Raw genomic sequence first — 15,346 nt, forward strand, 5'->3', positions numbered from 1 at the left:
TGAATATTTTCCACGATCAAACGCTGCTCATTGGCTTTCCCCCTCCGCTAAGGCGGAGCCTATCTCTTTTGCGCTCCCTTTTGGGTCGTGCCATTCTCAGAAGAACCAACCCCAATACCCAAGGGAGACCGGGAGGCGTGTCCTCAGGACCGTAGCTCTTACTGGTTTCGCTGCTTGCTGTGGGGTGGGCAGGTGCAGCCGCTGCTGTTGCTTATTGGCCCACTGATTCCATGGGGTGGAACTTGGCTGGGCCTAAGCTCAATCGTGGTCTGGTACAGGTTTCAGGGCAAAGCTGCCATGCGTTCCGGGGGCCGCGGGCGGCCCCGCCTGCGGCTAGGGGAACGTGGCGTTATGGAGCCACTCTTGCCGCCGAAGCGCCGCCTGCTACCGCGGGTTCGGCTCTTGCCCCTGTTGCTGGCGCTGGCCGTGGGCTCGACGTTCTACACCATTTGGAGCGGCTGGCACCGCAGGACTGAGGAGCTGCCGCTGGGCCAGGAGCTGCGGGTGAGGCTGGGCGGGGACCCGGGCACCGCGGGGACCCTCATTCCCTCCCCGCTGTTACCCAGGGTTGACTTGGCTTTAGCGTACGGCCCTAACCGCAGATGCCACAGTCTTCGTCATCTGAGCGCATGACCCTTACCAAAGGAATAAGGCTTCGGGCTGGTTTTACAACAGTAGCTTCCTTTTATGAGGAAAGGTCTGAAATAGTAAGACGAGGGGGTTCAGGGTTCTACGCCTTTAGTCAACTATTTGGAAGAGTCCCTTCCTCCATCTCCCCTCTCTCTCACTGGGCCTCGATTTCCCCATCAAGTTTGAGGTAGGCTGGACCGGATGGTCTTGGAAGGACTTTTCCTGAGCCTTGGATTTATCCTAGAAGTCTCCGATGCTGGAGGCCGCAAATTAGAAAGAGGACCTGGGGCTGCTTGTGGGTGACGGCGCCCGGGGTAGGGATGAAATGGGGGGTTGCTCTCATTCTTCCCTTCCCTATCCCACCTCCTTCCCAAGGTCCCGTTGATCGGAAGCCTTCCCGAAGCCCGGCTGCGGAGGGTGGTGGGACAACTGGACCCACAGCGTCTCTGGGGCACTTATCTGCGCCCCCTGCTGGTTGTGCGAACCCCAGGCAGCCCGGGAAATCTCCAAGTCAGAAAGGTAAAGGGACCCACCTCCAGTCCCTGACCCCCTAGCCCTCCAGGGAATGGGAAATAAGCATCCTGTTCAAGATCCCAAAGGAGCTAAGAGGAGGAACTGGGGCGCTGACTGGAGTTAATCGGACTCTAGACTCCCATGCTGAAAACAAACCACCAGGCTGTACTGCCCCCCTTAATGCCCCCACCAAAAGCTTACTGTGTGCTAGGCATAGGCAACAGACAGCCCTTTAAGGTGGGTACCAATATGATCTTCATTATGCAGATGGGGAAATTGAGGCTCAGAGAGGTTATACACATTGCACAAATCCTACAGATTATAAATAGTAGACCTTAGCCTGGTGCACTGGCTCATGCCTGTAATCCCAGCACTTTGGGAAGCCAAGGTGGGGGAATCATCTGAGAACTTCGAGACTAGCCTAGTCAACATAGTGAGACCCAATGTTTAGAAAATCATAGACCTAGAGTTGAACCCAAGCAGGTTGGCTCCAACCTGGTGCTGTAATGTGAGTCATTTAAAGGCCAGGCACAGCGGCTCACACCTGTAATCCTAGCACTTTGGGAGGTCAAGACAGGCAGATCACTTGAGGTCAGGAATTTGAGACCAGCCTGGCCAACATGGTGAAACCCCATCTCTACTAAAAATACAAAATTAGCCAGGCGTGGTGGTGGGTAACTGTAGTCGCAGCTACTTGGGAGGCTGAGGCACGAGAATCACTTGAACCCAGGAGGCGGAGGCTTCAGTAAGCTGAGATTGCTCCACTGCACCCCAGCATGGGTGACAGAGCAAGACTCCATCTCAAAAAAAAAAAAAAAAAGAGTCATTTAAATACTGCCTGAGTCCCAGTGCGACCTCATCCACTTAGATTGTGACCTTGGACTTGTTTCTTTTTTCTTTTCTTTTCTTTTTTTGAGACGGAGTCTCACACTGTCGCTTGGGTTGGAGTGCAGTGGCGCAATCTCGGCTCACGGCAACCTCCACTTACCAGGTTCAAGTGATTCTCCTGCCTCAACCTCCTGAGTAGCTGGGATTACAGGTGCCCGCCACCACGTCTGGCTAATTTTTTTGTATTTTTAGTAGAGACGGGGTTTCACTATGTTGACCAGGCTGGTGTTGAACGCCTGACCTCGTGATCCACCTGCCTCAGACCCCCAAAGTTCTGGGATTACAGGCGTGAGCCACCGCGCCCCGCCCGAACTAGTTTCTTAACCTCTCTGAGCCCATTTCCTCATCTGCAAAATGGGATCATGTATCGGCAGTCCCTCCCCTTTATGGTTCCGAGAAGACAGCTTAGCACACAGTGAGAGCTATTTAAGGGTAAGCTGTGATGAGTCTTGTTGGCTTCAAGAGGCGGGGTCACCCCAACATCTGGCACCCAGTAGGTACTCACCAGGACTATCAAGGGAATGATTTTAATCACAGTAGGGGACTGGGCACAGTGGCTCACACCTATAGTCCCAGCACTTTGGGAGGCCGAGGCAGGCAGATCACTTGAGGTCAGGAATTTGATACCAGGCTGGCCAACATTGTGAAACCTCATCTCTTCTAAAAATACAAAAAATAGCCAGGTGTTGTGGGGGGCGCCTGTAACCCCAGCTACTCGGGAGGCTGAGTCAGGAGAATCACTTGAAGCCAGGAGGCGGAGGTTGCAGTGAGCTGAGATCGAGCCACTGCACTCCAGCCTGGGTGACAGAGCAAGACTCCATCTCAAAAAGAAAAAGAAAAAAAGAGGCCAGGCACGGTGGCTCACGCCTATAATCCCAGCACTTTGGGAGGCCGAAGCAGGCAGATCACGAGGTCAGGAGATCAAGACCATCCTGGCTGACACGGTGAAACCCCGTCTCTACTAAAAATACAAAAAATTAGCCGGGCGTGGTGGCGGGCACCTGTAGTTCCAGCTACTCAGGAGGCTGAGGCAGGAGAATGGCGTGAACCCGGGAGGCGGAGCTTGCAGTGAGCCAAGATCGCGCCACTACACTCCCTTCTGGGTGACAGAGCGAGACTCTGTCTCAAAAAAAAAAAAAAAAAGAAAGAAAAAGATAAAAAAGAAAGAAATCCATTAAATCAGAGTGGGACTTTAGAGTCAACCCATCTGCTCTACATGGCTCAGGTCACGTGGCCCTTCTCCCCACCTCCTCCCCAGTCCCCGTCCACCCTCCCACCTCTCTCTTGCCGCTAGTTCCTGGAGGCCACGCTGCGGTCCCTGACAGCAGGTTGGCACGTGGAGCTGGATCCCTTCACAGCCTCGACGCCCCTGGGGCCAGTGGACTTTGGCAATGTGGTGGCCACGCTGGACCCGGGGGCTGCCCGTCACCTCACCCTTGCCTGCCATTATGACTCGAAGCTCTTCCCACCCGGATCGACCCCGTTTGTAGGGGCCACGGACTCGGCTGTGCCCTGTGCCCTGCTGCTGGAGCTGGCCCAGGCACTTGACCTGGAGCTGAGCAGGGCCAAAGAACAGGTAAGGAACAGGAGTTGGGGAGGGTAGTGGGCTACCTCCACCTTTTCCCAAGCCCCCACCTTACCTTTCCTGGACATTTGTCATCCCTCTCATCTTCCCACTCTACTCCGCTCACAGTGTCATAGGGATCTTTTTTTCCTTTTTTGAGACAGAGTTTCACTCTTGCTCCCCAGGCTGGAGTGCACATGGCGGGATCTTGGCTTACCGCAACCTCTGCCTCTCGGGTTCAAGCGATTCTCCTGCCTCAGCCTCCCTAGTAGCTGGGATTACAGGCATGTGCCACCACACACAGCTAATTTTGTAATTTTAGTGGAGACGTGCTATCTCCATGTTGGTCAGGCTGGTCTCGAACTCCCAACCTCAGGTGGTCTGCCCTCCTCGGCCTCCCAGAGTGCGGGGATTACAGGCGTGAGCCACCACGCCTGGCCATCACAGGGATCTTTTTACCTCCTAGATGTCAGATTCTCTTTCCTCTCCCCCAAACCCTCCCAGGGCTCCCGCCTCATTGCAAGCATAATCCAGAGTCCTTATACTGGCCCATGGGCTGTGCCCTGTTACCTCTCCAGCCTCATCTCCCACCCCTCACCTCTTGCTCACTCTGCTGTAGCCACCCCTACCTCCTCTGGATTCCTCAAACCCGCAGGGCTCACTCCCGCCTCAGAGCATTTGCACTTGCTGTTTGCTTTGGATAGAATGTGCTTTTCTGGCCAGGCTCGGTGGCTCACGCTTGGAATCCCAGCATTTTGGAAGGCTGAGGTGGGTGGATCACGAGGTCAGGAGTTCAAGACCAGCCTGGCCAACATGGTGAAACCCTGTCTCTACCAAAAATATAAAAATTAGCCACGCTTGGTGGTACACACCTGTAACCCCAGCTACTCGGGAGACTGAAGCAGAGAACTGCTTGAACTCGGGAAGCGGAGGTTGCAGTGAGCCGAAGTTGCACCACTGCACTCCAGCCTGGGTGACACAGCGAGACTCCATCTCAAAAAAAAATAATAATAATTATCTGGGTGTAGTGGCATGCTACTTGGGAGGCTGAGAGGGGAGGATGGCTTGAGTCGAGGAGTTTGAGGCTGCAGTGAGCCATGATCATGCCACTGTATTCTAGCCTGGGTGACAGAGACCTTGTCTCTTAAAAAAAAAAAAAAAAAAAGAATATGCTTTTCATAGATATCTTCCTGGCTGACTCCCACTCTTCACTCAGGTGTCCACTCCAATGTCACCCCTTTAAAGAGGCCTTCCCAGCCGGGCATGGTAGCTCACGCCTGTAATCCCAGCATTTTGGGAGGCCAAGGCAGGTAGATCATTTGAGGTCAGAAGTTCGAGCCCAGCTTGGCCAACAGGGAAACCCCATCTCTACTAAAAATACAAAAATTAGCTGGGCATGGTGGTGCACACCTGTAATCCTGGCTACTTGGGAGGTTGAAACAGGAGGATCGGCCGGGCGCGGTGGCTCAAGCCTGTAATCCCAGCACTTTGGGAGGCCGAGATGGGTGGATCACGAGGTCAGGAGATCGAGACCATCCTGGTTAACACGGTGAAACCCCGTCTCCACTGAAAAATACAAAAAAAAAAACTAGCCGGGCGAGGTGGCGGGCGCCTGCAGTCCCAGCTACTTGGGAGGCTGAGGCAAGAGAATGGCGTGAACCCAGGAGGCGGAGCTTGCAGTGAGCTGAGATCTGGCCACTGCACTCCAGCCTGGGCGACAGAGCGAGACTCTGTCTCAAAAAAAAAAAAAAAAAAAAAAAAAAGAAACAGGAGGATCACTTGAACCCGGGAGGCGGAGGTTGCAGTGAGCCAAGATCACACCACTGAACTCCAGCCTGGACGACAGAGCAAGATTCTGTCTCAAAACAAACAGAAAAGAAAAACACAGATCTCATCATGGTCTTGCCCTGCTCAACCCCCCTCCGTACCTCCCCAGTGTCCCTATAACAAAGCCCACACTCCCTGGCCCTTGCTAAACCCTCCGGACTCCTCTCAAACCCCTGGGACCCCTTCCCTGGCCACAGCCTTGCCCTGTGTTGCTCCCTTGGCTGGGAATGCTCTTCCTCCTGCTCCATTTTGCCAGGCCAGTTCCTACCCACTCTCATGGCAAACATCCCTTCCCAAAAGACCCAACGCCCTCTCCAGGCCAGGTCATCCCCCAGCCTCCTTCCTATGCCCTCTCAGGACTCTATAGTTCTTAGAAGCATTTGTCTCAACTGCATTTCGCTGTTTGTATAATTACTCATTTGTGGCTCTTATCTCTTTCTCCAAACTGAGCTTGAGGAATAATAATCAGAGATAACCCTTATTTAGTTACATGCCAGGCACTGTTCTAAGACCTGGATTCAAACCTTACCCTTTGAAAAGAACTGTTATTGCTGGGCGTGGTGGCTGACATCTGTAATCCCAGCACTTTGGGAGGCTGAGGCAGGTGGATCATTTGAGGTCAGGAGTTTGAGACCAGCCCGGCCAACATGGTGAAACCTTGTCTCTACAGAAAATACGAAAATTAGCCGGGCGTGATAGCGGGCGCCTGTGGTCACAGGAGGTTGAAGCAGGAGAATCTCTTGAACCTGGGAGGTGGAGGTTGCAGTGAGTCAAGGTTGTGTCATTCCATTCCAGCCCGGGTGACAGAGCAAGACTTAGTCTCAAAAAAAAAAAAAAAAAAAAAAACCTCAGCCAGGCGCGGTGGCTCAAGCCTGTAATCCCAGCACTTTGGGAGGCCGAGGCCTGATCACGAGATCAGGAGATCGAGACCATCCTGGCTAACACGGTGAAACCCCATCTCTACTAAAAAATACAAAAAATCAGCTGGGCGTGGTGGCGGGCGCCTATAGTCCCAGTCACTCAGGAGGCTGAGGCAGGAGAATGGCGTAAACCCGGGAGGCGGAGCTTGCAGTGAGCTGAGATTCGGCCACTGCACTCCAGCCTGGGCCACAGAGCGAGACTCCATCTCAAAAAACAAACAAACAAAAAAAACTCTTATTAACCCCATTTATAGATGAAGAAACTGATGCTTCTAGAAGTTAGTAACTTCCCCATGCCTGCTTTGTTATGAAGCAGCCAAGTACGGATTTGATCCCAGACAACTGGACTCAGAATCTGTGCTCTTGGCTACCACGTTCAATGAGTGAGGACATCTCATTTGTTCTGTTAAGCCATGCAAACGGGCAAGAAGTGTGGGTGTGCTGAGGCTGAGGGCTAGTCCTGAGCTGTCTCTGACCACCCCCCGCTGCTCCCACAGGCAGCCCCGGTGACCCTGCAACTGCTCTTCCTGGATGGTGAAGAGGCGCTGAAGGAGTGGGGACCCAAGGACTCCCTGTACGGTTCCCGGCACCTGGCCCAGCTCATGGAGTCTATACCTCATAGCCCCGGCCCCACCAGGATCCAGGCTATTGTAAGACCAGGGTCCCCTGACTTCTGGCGAGGGAGGGAGAAGGTGAAGCGGGGCTGGCGTCATCTTGCGCAGGCCCCTCCAGTCCTGGCCTTTCTCCTTAGGAGCTCTTTATGCTTCTTGATCTCCTGGGAGCCCCCAATCCCACCTTCTACAGCCACTTCCCTCGCACGGTCCGCTGGTTCCATCGGCTGAGAAGCATTGGTAAGGGTGAATGTGGAGGTGGGCCCCAGCCCACCTGGGGTATGGGGTACAGGGCGGCGGGCTGGGGTAGGACAGGCACCTACTCTCTAAAGGCTCATCCACCAGTCTGGGCCACATAGGAAGACCCCATTTTTTTTTTTTTTTTGAGATGGAGTCTCACTGTGTCACCCAGGCTGGAGTGCAGTAGCGTGATCTTGGCTCACTGCAACCTCCACCTCCCAGGTTCAAGCCATTCTCCTGCCTCATCCTCCCGAGTAGCTGGGACTACAGGCACATGCCACCATGGCCAGCTAATTTTTTATTTTAGCAGAGACAGGGTTTCACTATGTTGGCCAAGCTAGTCTCGAACTCCTGATCTCGAGATTCGCCCACCTCAGTCTCTCAAAGTGCTGGGATTACAGGCGTGAGCCATTGCACCCTGTGACCCCATCTCTTAAAAAAAGAAATTAGCACCGGGCATGGTGGCTCACGCCTGTAATCCCAGCACTTTGGGAGGCTGAGGCGGGCAGATCACGAGGTCAGGAGATCGAGACCATCCTAGCTAACACGGTGAAACCCTGACTGTACTAAAAGTACAAAAAATTAGCCGGGCGTGGTGGCGGGCGCCTGTAGTCCCAGCTACTCGGGAGGCTGAGGCAGGAGAATGGTGTGAACCCAGGAGGCAGAGCTTGCAGTGAGCCGAGATTGCGCCACTGCACTCCAGCCTGAGATCCTGTCTCAAAAAAAAAAAAAAAAAAAAGCTGGCTTGGTGGCTCACACCTGTAATCCCAGCACTTTCAGAGGCTGAGACGGGTGGATCACTTGAACTCAGGAGTTCCAGACCAGCCTGGGCAACATGGCGAAACCCCGTCTCTACAAAATAAAAACAAAAATTAGGTCAGTCGTGGTGGCTCACGCCTGTAATCCCAGCACTTTGGGAAGCTGAAGCGGGTGGATCACCTGAGGTTAGGAGTTTGAGACCAGCCTGGCCAACGGGGCGAAACCCCTTCTCTACTAAACATACGAAAAGTTAGCCGGGCGTGGTGGTGTGTGCTTGTAATCCTAGCTATTCAGGAGGCTGACGCAGGAGAATCGCTTGAACCTGGGAGGCGGAGGTTGCAGTGAGCCGAGATCGCGCCACTGCACTCTAGCCTGGGCAACAGAGTGAGACTCCATTTAAAAAAAAAAAAAAAAATTACCCAGGCGTGGTGGCACCTGCCTGTAGTCCCAGTGACTTGGGAGGCTGAAGTGGCAGGATCACTTGAGTCTGGGAGGTCGAGGCTGCAGTAAGCTGTGATTGCACCACTGCACTCCAGCCTGGGTGACAGAGTGAGGCTCTGTCTCAAAAAAGAAATAAATAAAAATAAAAATTTAAAAAAGTTAAAAATTGTTTTTCTTCCTTTTTGTGGAGAACAGGGTCTTGCTATATTGCCCAGGCAGGTCTCGAACTCCTGGGCTCAAGTGATCCTCCCGCCTCTGCCTCCTTGAGAGCTGGGATTACAGGCATGAGCCACTGCACCCGGCCTAAAAATTGTTTTTAAAAATAAAGGCTCAGGCCGGGCGCGGTGGCTCAAGCCTGTAATCCCAGCACTTTGGGAGGCCGAGACGGGCGGATCACAGGGTCAGGAGATCGAGACCATCCTGGCTAACACGGTGAAACCCCGTCTCTACTAAAAAATACAAAAAACTAGCCGGGCGCAGTGGCGGGCGCCTGTAGTCCCAGCTACTCGGGAGGCTGAGGCAGGAGAATGGCGTGAACCCGGGAGGCGGAGCTTGCAGTGAGCTGAGATCCGGCCACTGCACTCCAGCCTGGGCGGCAGAGCGAGACTCCGTCTCAAAAAAAAAAAAATAATAAAGGCTCAGCCAGGTGCAATAGCTCACACCTGTAATCCCAACACTGGGAGTCTGAGGTGGGTGGATCACAAGGTCAGGAGTTCGAGACCAGCCTGGCCAATATGGCAAAACCCTATCTCTACTATAAATACAAAAAGTAGCCAGGTGAGGTAGTGTGTGCCTGTAGTCCCAGCTACTCCGGAGGCTGAGGCAGAAGAATCGCTTGTACCCGGGAGGCATAGGTTGCAGTGAGCTGAAATTGTGCCACTGCACTCCAGCCTGGGTGACAGAGCGAGACTCTGTCTGAAAAAATAAAATAAAATAAAGGCTCATCCAGCCTTTTCTCTACCTCCCTATCTTTCTAAGGAACTAGAGCAGACGGGCTGTAAGGTGAGACAGCTGTGGTTTCCAATCTTACCAGCTGGGTGAACTTGGACAAGTGGCTTCATTTCTCTGAGCCTCAGTTTCCTATCTGTAAAATGGCCAGTGGGGGCTGGGCCTGGCGGCTCACGCATGTAATCCCAGCGCTTTGGAAGGCTGAGGCAGGTGAATCACAAGGTTGGGAGTTCGAGACCAACCTGGCCAATATGGTGACACCCCATCTCTACTAAACATTCAAAAATTAGCTGGGCATGGTGGCGGGTGCCTATACTCCCAGCTACTCAGGAGTCTGAGGCAGGAAAATTGCTTGAACCTGGGAGGTGGAGGTTGCAGTGAGCCGAGATTGTGCCACTGTGCTCCAACCTGGCGACACAGCGAGACTGTCTCAAAAAAAAAGGCCAGGGGGCCCAGAAGTAGTGGCTCATGCCTGTAGTCCCAGCAATTTGAGAGGCCGAGGCAGGAAGATCACATGAACCGAGAAGTTTGAGGCCAGCCCGGGCAACACAGGAAGATCCCATTTCTACACACACACACACACACACACACAATTACCCAGGCGTGGGGGCATGCGCGTGAAGTCCCAGCTATTTGAGAGGCTGAGACTGGAGGATCGCTTAGGCCAGCAAGATTAAGGCTGCACTGAGCTGTCATCGCCCCATTGCATTCCAGTGTGGATGAGAGAACAAGATCTTTTTTTTTTTTTTTGAGACAGAGTCTCGCTTTGTCTCCCAGGCTGGAGTGTAGTGGCCCAATCTTGGCCACTACAACCTCTGCCTCCTAGGTTCAAGCGATTCTCCTGGCTCAGCCTCCCGAGTAGCTGAGACTACAGGCATCTGCCACAACGCCTGGCTAATTTTTGTATTTTTAGTAGAGACAGGGTTTCACCATATTGGCCAGGCTGGTCTCGAACTCCTGACCTTGTGATCCGTCCGCCTCAACCTTCCAAAGTGCTGGGATTACAGGCGTGAGCCACCTTACCTGGCCTTTTTTCTTTTCTGTCTTTTTTTTTTTTGAGACAGAATCTTACTCTGTCACCCAGGCTGGAGTGCAGTGGTGCAGTCTCAGCTCACTGCAACCTCCACCTCCCAGGTTCAAGCAATTCTTGTGCCTCAGCTTCCCAAGTAGCTGGGACTACAAGCGCCCACCACCACACCTAGCTAATTTTTGTATTTTTAGTGGAGACAGGGTTTCACTATGTTGGCCAAGCTGGTTTCGAACTCCTAACCTCAGGTGATCCACCTGCTTCGGCCTCCCTAAGTGCTGGGATTACAGGTGTGAGCCACCACACTGGGCCACAAGATCTTGTCTCAAAAAAAAGAATGTCTATGTCTTAGACTTGGAGGGATTGAATGAGACCAGGAACATAGTGAGCCCACAGGAAGGAGTAACTGGCATTCATCCTTGTTGGGATGACCAGGGCTTTGTCTCTGGGTGCTCTGCCCTCCTCTGATTTGTGGACTGGGGACCTTTGACTACTAAGGACTAACCCTTCCTCTCTAATCACCCCCACCTCCAGAGAAGCGTCTGCACCGTTTGAACCTGCTGCAGTCTCATCCCCAGGAAGTGATGTACTTCCAACCCGGGGAGCCCTTTGGCTCTGTGGAAGACGACCACATCCCCTTCCTCCGCAGAGGTACCTGCTGCAGGGAGGGATGGAGGGTGGGTGTCTAAGGAAGCCACAAATTGGAACTGGCCATGGCCCCTTCTCAGGGCTGGGGAATGGTGCTAAGTGGCCTAACCTCTTTGTGCTTTGATTTATTCATCTGTAAAATGGGGATAATACTCCCTATCTTAGAGTATTGTTGAGGAGATTGAACGTGCTAACACCGGTAAAGACCTTACTTGGACCAGCACCCAGCACATAGCAGGCATTCCAGAAATGTTTGCAGCTGGGCACGGTGGTTCACACCTGTAATCCCAGCACTTTGGGAGGCTGAGTTAGGAGGGATGTTGGGGGGCAGGAATCCTCGAGCCCAGGAGTTTGAAACCGGCCTGGGCAACATGGCATAAATCTTGTCTTTACTAAAAATACAAAATTTAGCAGGGCATGGTGGTTCGCACCTATAGTCTCAGCTACTCAAGAGGCTGAAGTGGGAGGATCACCTGAGCCTGGGAAGTCAAGGCTGCAGTGAGCCTTGATTGAGTAGCTGCGCTCTAGCCTGGACAACAGAGGGAGACAATATTTCAAAAAACAAAAAAAAAAGTGCCAGGGCTGGGCGTGGTTGCTCACGCCTATAATCCTAGCACTTTGGGAGGCTGAGGCGGGCGGATCACCTGAGGTCGGGAGTTTGAGACCAGCCTGGCCAACATGATGAAACCCCATCTCTACTAAAAATACAAAAATTAGACAGGTGTCGTGGTACCTGCCTGTAATCCCAGCTACCTGGGAGGCTGAGACAGTAGAATCGCTGGAATCCGGGAGGCAGTGATCTGAGATCGCGCCACTGCACTCCAGCCTGGGCGACAGAGAGGGACTCCGCCTCAAAAAAAAAAAGTGCCCGAACATACTATCTTTCACCAGTGTGTGAGGGCAAGGCAAGGTTACCTAGAGGCTGGGCTTGGGCTCCTGGGTTGTGGTGGGCTGCAGCGGACCTGACAAAGTCTCCTCTGTCACTTCAGGGGTCCCCGTGCTCCATCTCATCTCCACGCCCTTCCCTGCTGTCTGGCACACCCCTGCGGACACAGAGGCCAATCTCCACCCGCCCACGGTACACAACTTAAGCCGCATTCTGGCCGTGTTCCTGGCTGAATACCTGGGGCTCTAGTGCCCTCGGCCAATGCCTGTGCAGAGGACTGACAGAGAAGGTCCCACCGGGGGCCAGTGAAGCTCAGGCGGGATCTGCCTAGAGTGTGCTGGCTTGTTGTTTTCACACCTTTGTCTCCTAATTGTGCTACAATTGGAAGACCTTCTTTCTTTTGATTGTCTCAAGCTGCCACCCTTCAAGGATAGGGAAGAGACCATTGTGGGGTGACAGCCAGAGGAATAAGAACGTGGTCCCTCCCCAGAGGTAAACACTTGGTCCAAAGGTTTGCAGGGGCCAAATGGTGTTTTTTTTTTTCTTTGAGACGGAGTCTTGCTTCGTCGCCCAGGCTGGAGTGCAGTGGCCCGATCTCAGTTCAGTACAAGCTCCGCCTCCTGGGTTCATGCCATTCTCCTGCCTCAGCCTCCCGAGTAGCTGGGACTACAGGCGCCCACCACCATGCCCGGCTAATTTTTTGTATTTTTAGTAGAGATGGGGTTTCATCGTGTTATCCAGGATGGTCTCAATCTCCTGACCTCATGATCTGCCCGCCTCGGCCTCCCAAAGTGCGGGGATTATAGGCGTGAGCCACTGGCCCGGCAAAATGCTGTTCTTTAGGTCAGCGAACTGAAAGAGTAAAAGACTGCTAGCTGTGGTGGCTCATGCCTGTAATACCAACACTTCGAGAGGCTCAGGGGGGAGGATCACCCGAGGTCAAGAGTTTGAGACCAGCCTGGCCAACACGGTGAAACCCTGTCTCTACTAAAAATACAGTAATTAGCTGGGCATGGTGGCAGGTGCCTGTAATCTCAGCTGCTTGGGAGGCTGAGGCAGGAGAATCACTTGTACCCAGGAGGCGGAGGTTGCAGTGAGCCGAGATCACACCACTGCACTCCAGCCTGGGCGACAGAGCAAGACTCTGTCTCAATTAAATAAATAAATAAATAAATAAATATTTTTTAAAAAGAGTAAAAGACTAAAAGACTGTTACTGGTCTGGTCCAGTGATGCCACCCAACCAGATGAATTCTCCATGGCTTGTTTTGTGTCAGGTAATTCTCCAGAATGGCAGGCTTGCTACTGTACCAGTCCTAACCTAACTCCCACATGGGCCACATAGGATGTGTTCATAACCAGGCACAGAGGAGACAAGCTGATATTTTGGAAGTCCAGATTCTTCTAAACCCAATGGGTAATAAGCCATTGTTTCTGGCTGGGCATGGTGGTTCACACCTGTAATCCCAGCTCTTTGGGAGGCAGAGGCAGAGGGATAGCTTGAGCTCAGGAGTTTGAGATCAGTCTGGGCAATATAGTGTGACCCCATTCTCCAGAAAAAGGAAAAAGAAAAAAAGTGTAACCAGTGTTTCTGCAAAACACCGCCTGCATAAGCCAGGTGTGGTGGTGCACACTTGTAGTCAGGAGGCTGAGGTGAGAGAATCCCATGAACCCAAGAGTTTAAGACCAGCCCGGGCAACACAGTGACACCCTGTCTCAAAACAAACAACAACAACAAAAACGCCAAACATTCTGTAGAACTCATGTAAATAGACATTGCATGACAAAGGGGATCTGAAATCCAAGAAGCAGGGTGACAACATAAAATGCGTTTCCTCACTGCATCATGTGAATTTTTAAGACAGAGGCTCCCAAAGTATTTCACTATGGAATGCTTTTTATTAGGAAGCACTTCATAGAACTAAGATACCTTGGCCGGGCATGGTAGCTCACACCTGTAATCCCAGCACTTTGGGAGGCCAAGGCCAGTAGTTCACCTGAACTCAGGAGTTTGAGACCAGCCTGGACAACATGATGAAACCCCATATCTACTAAAAATACAAAAATTAGCCAGGTATGGTGGCATGAGCCTGTAATCCCAGCTACTTGAGAGGCTGAAACAGGAGAATCGCTGGAACCTGGTGGCAGAAGCTGCAGTGAGCCAAGATCACACCACTACACTCCAGCCTGGGCGACAGCGCGACACTCTGTCTCAACAAACAAAATACAACAACAACAAAAGAACTAGGATGCCTCAGAAGGTACTTTGGAAAACAAGGGGTTTTGAAAGTCTGGGAGCATCTACGAGCGCAATGGGTAAGACAGATCTAGATCTATTGCAGAGTAGCTACGGCACACTGGCTTTCCCTTTCAGCTGTTGGTGCAGCAGTGTGAGATGGTGGGTGTAACTGCAAACTCCAGTGAGCAAGTATTTCCCAACCCTACCTAATTTTCAGACTCAGCTGGGGTGCTTATTAAAAAATGCAGACTGGGTGTGGTGGCTCATGCCTGCAATCTCAGCACTTTGAGAGGTTGAGGTGGTAGGATCACTTGAGCCCAGGAGGTTTTTCTTGTTGAGGCGGAGTCTCGCTCTGTCACCCAGGCTGGAGTGCAGTGGTGAGATCTTGGCTCACTGCAACCTCCGCCTCCTGGGTACAAGCGATTCTCCTGCCTCAGCCTCCGGAGTAGCTGGGACTACAGGTGTGCGCCACCACGCCCAGCTAATTTTTGTATTTTTAGTAGAGACAGGGTTTCATCGTGTTAGCCAAGATGGTCTCGATCTCCTGACCTTGTGATCCGCCTGCCTCGGCCTCCCAAAATGCTGAGATTACAAGTGTGAACCACCATGCCCGGCCCATGCTGTCCTTAAGGACACACTTTGGTGCATACACAGCTGCTCAGCAAACCAACTCAAAAGAAAAACCTGAGACAGATGGCATCTGGAAGCAGAGTCCTACACCGAGCTCTGTGCCTGTGGATTTATGACTTTGATGGAGACTTAGCAGTGAGCACGGATGCCAGGCCAAGGTGGAGGATTAGTACAGAGTGTAGCGAGCATCTGCCCTCCAAATCAACTCCAGGGCTGAAACTCGGGGTATCAAATGAGAGGATAAACATAGGTCCTCAATTTAGGTTCGTCCACATTCGCTGACATTTATTGAGCATCTACTATGTGCCAGGCATCATGAGAACTTTTTTTTTTTAAGATGGAGTTTCGCTCTTGTCACCCAGGCTGGAGTGCAGTGGCACAATCTTGGCTCACTGCAACCTCTGCCTCCTGGGTTCAAGCGATTCTCCATCATCAGCCTCTAAGTAGCTGGGATTACAGGCGCCTGCCACCACGCCCAGCTACTTTTTTGTATTTTTTAGTAGAGATAGGATTTCACCATGTTAGCCAGGATGGTCTCGATCTCCTGACCTCGTGATCTGCCCGTCTAGGCCTCCC

At 52.4% G+C, this 15,346-nt stretch overlaps 1 protein-coding gene across 2 annotated transcripts; it reads left to right on the forward strand.

Moving 5' to 3' along the window:
- Window positions 1-85: 85 nt before the first annotated feature.
- QPCTL (glutaminyl-peptide cyclotransferase like) lies at window positions 86-13,096 on the forward strand. 2 transcript variants are annotated; one of them, XM_025367829.1, is made up of 7 exons: window positions 86-504; window positions 1,006-1,149; window positions 3,326-3,607; window positions 6,840-6,992; window positions 7,094-7,193; window positions 10,903-11,019; window positions 12,006-13,096. In XM_025367829.1, exons 1-7 carry the CDS (start codon window positions 298-300, stop codon window positions 12,149-12,151), a joined length of 1,149 nt encoding a protein of 382 aa, XP_025223614.1. In that variant the 5' UTR covers window positions 86-297; the 3' UTR covers window positions 12,152-13,096. The 2 variants fall into 2 exon arrangements, with proteins under 2 accessions (XP_025223614.1, XP_025223616.1); XM_025367831.1 differs by lacking the exon at window positions 3,326-3,607.
- Window positions 13,097-15,346: the final 2,250 nt, after the last annotated feature.

Source organism: Theropithecus gelada, chromosome 19 (assembly GCF_003255815.1).
Source record: "Theropithecus gelada isolate Dixy chromosome 19, Tgel_1.0, whole genome shotgun sequence".
Lineage (NCBI taxonomy): Eukaryota > Metazoa > Chordata > Mammalia > Primates > Cercopithecidae > Theropithecus > Theropithecus gelada.

Coding starts and splice junctions, on each gene's coding strand:
- QPCTL (XM_025367829.1), top strand. CDS start 298: ATGCGTTCCGGGGGCCGCGGGCGGCCCCGCCTGCGGCTAGGGGAACGT. Junction 505..1,005: donor CGCTGGGCCAGGAGCTGCGG/GTGAGGCTGGGC, acceptor CTCCTTCCCAAG/GTCCCGTTGATCGGAAGCCT. Junction 1,150..3,325: donor GAAATCTCCAAGTCAGAAAG/GTAAAGGGACCC, acceptor TCTTGCCGCTAG/TTCCTGGAGGCCACGCTGCG.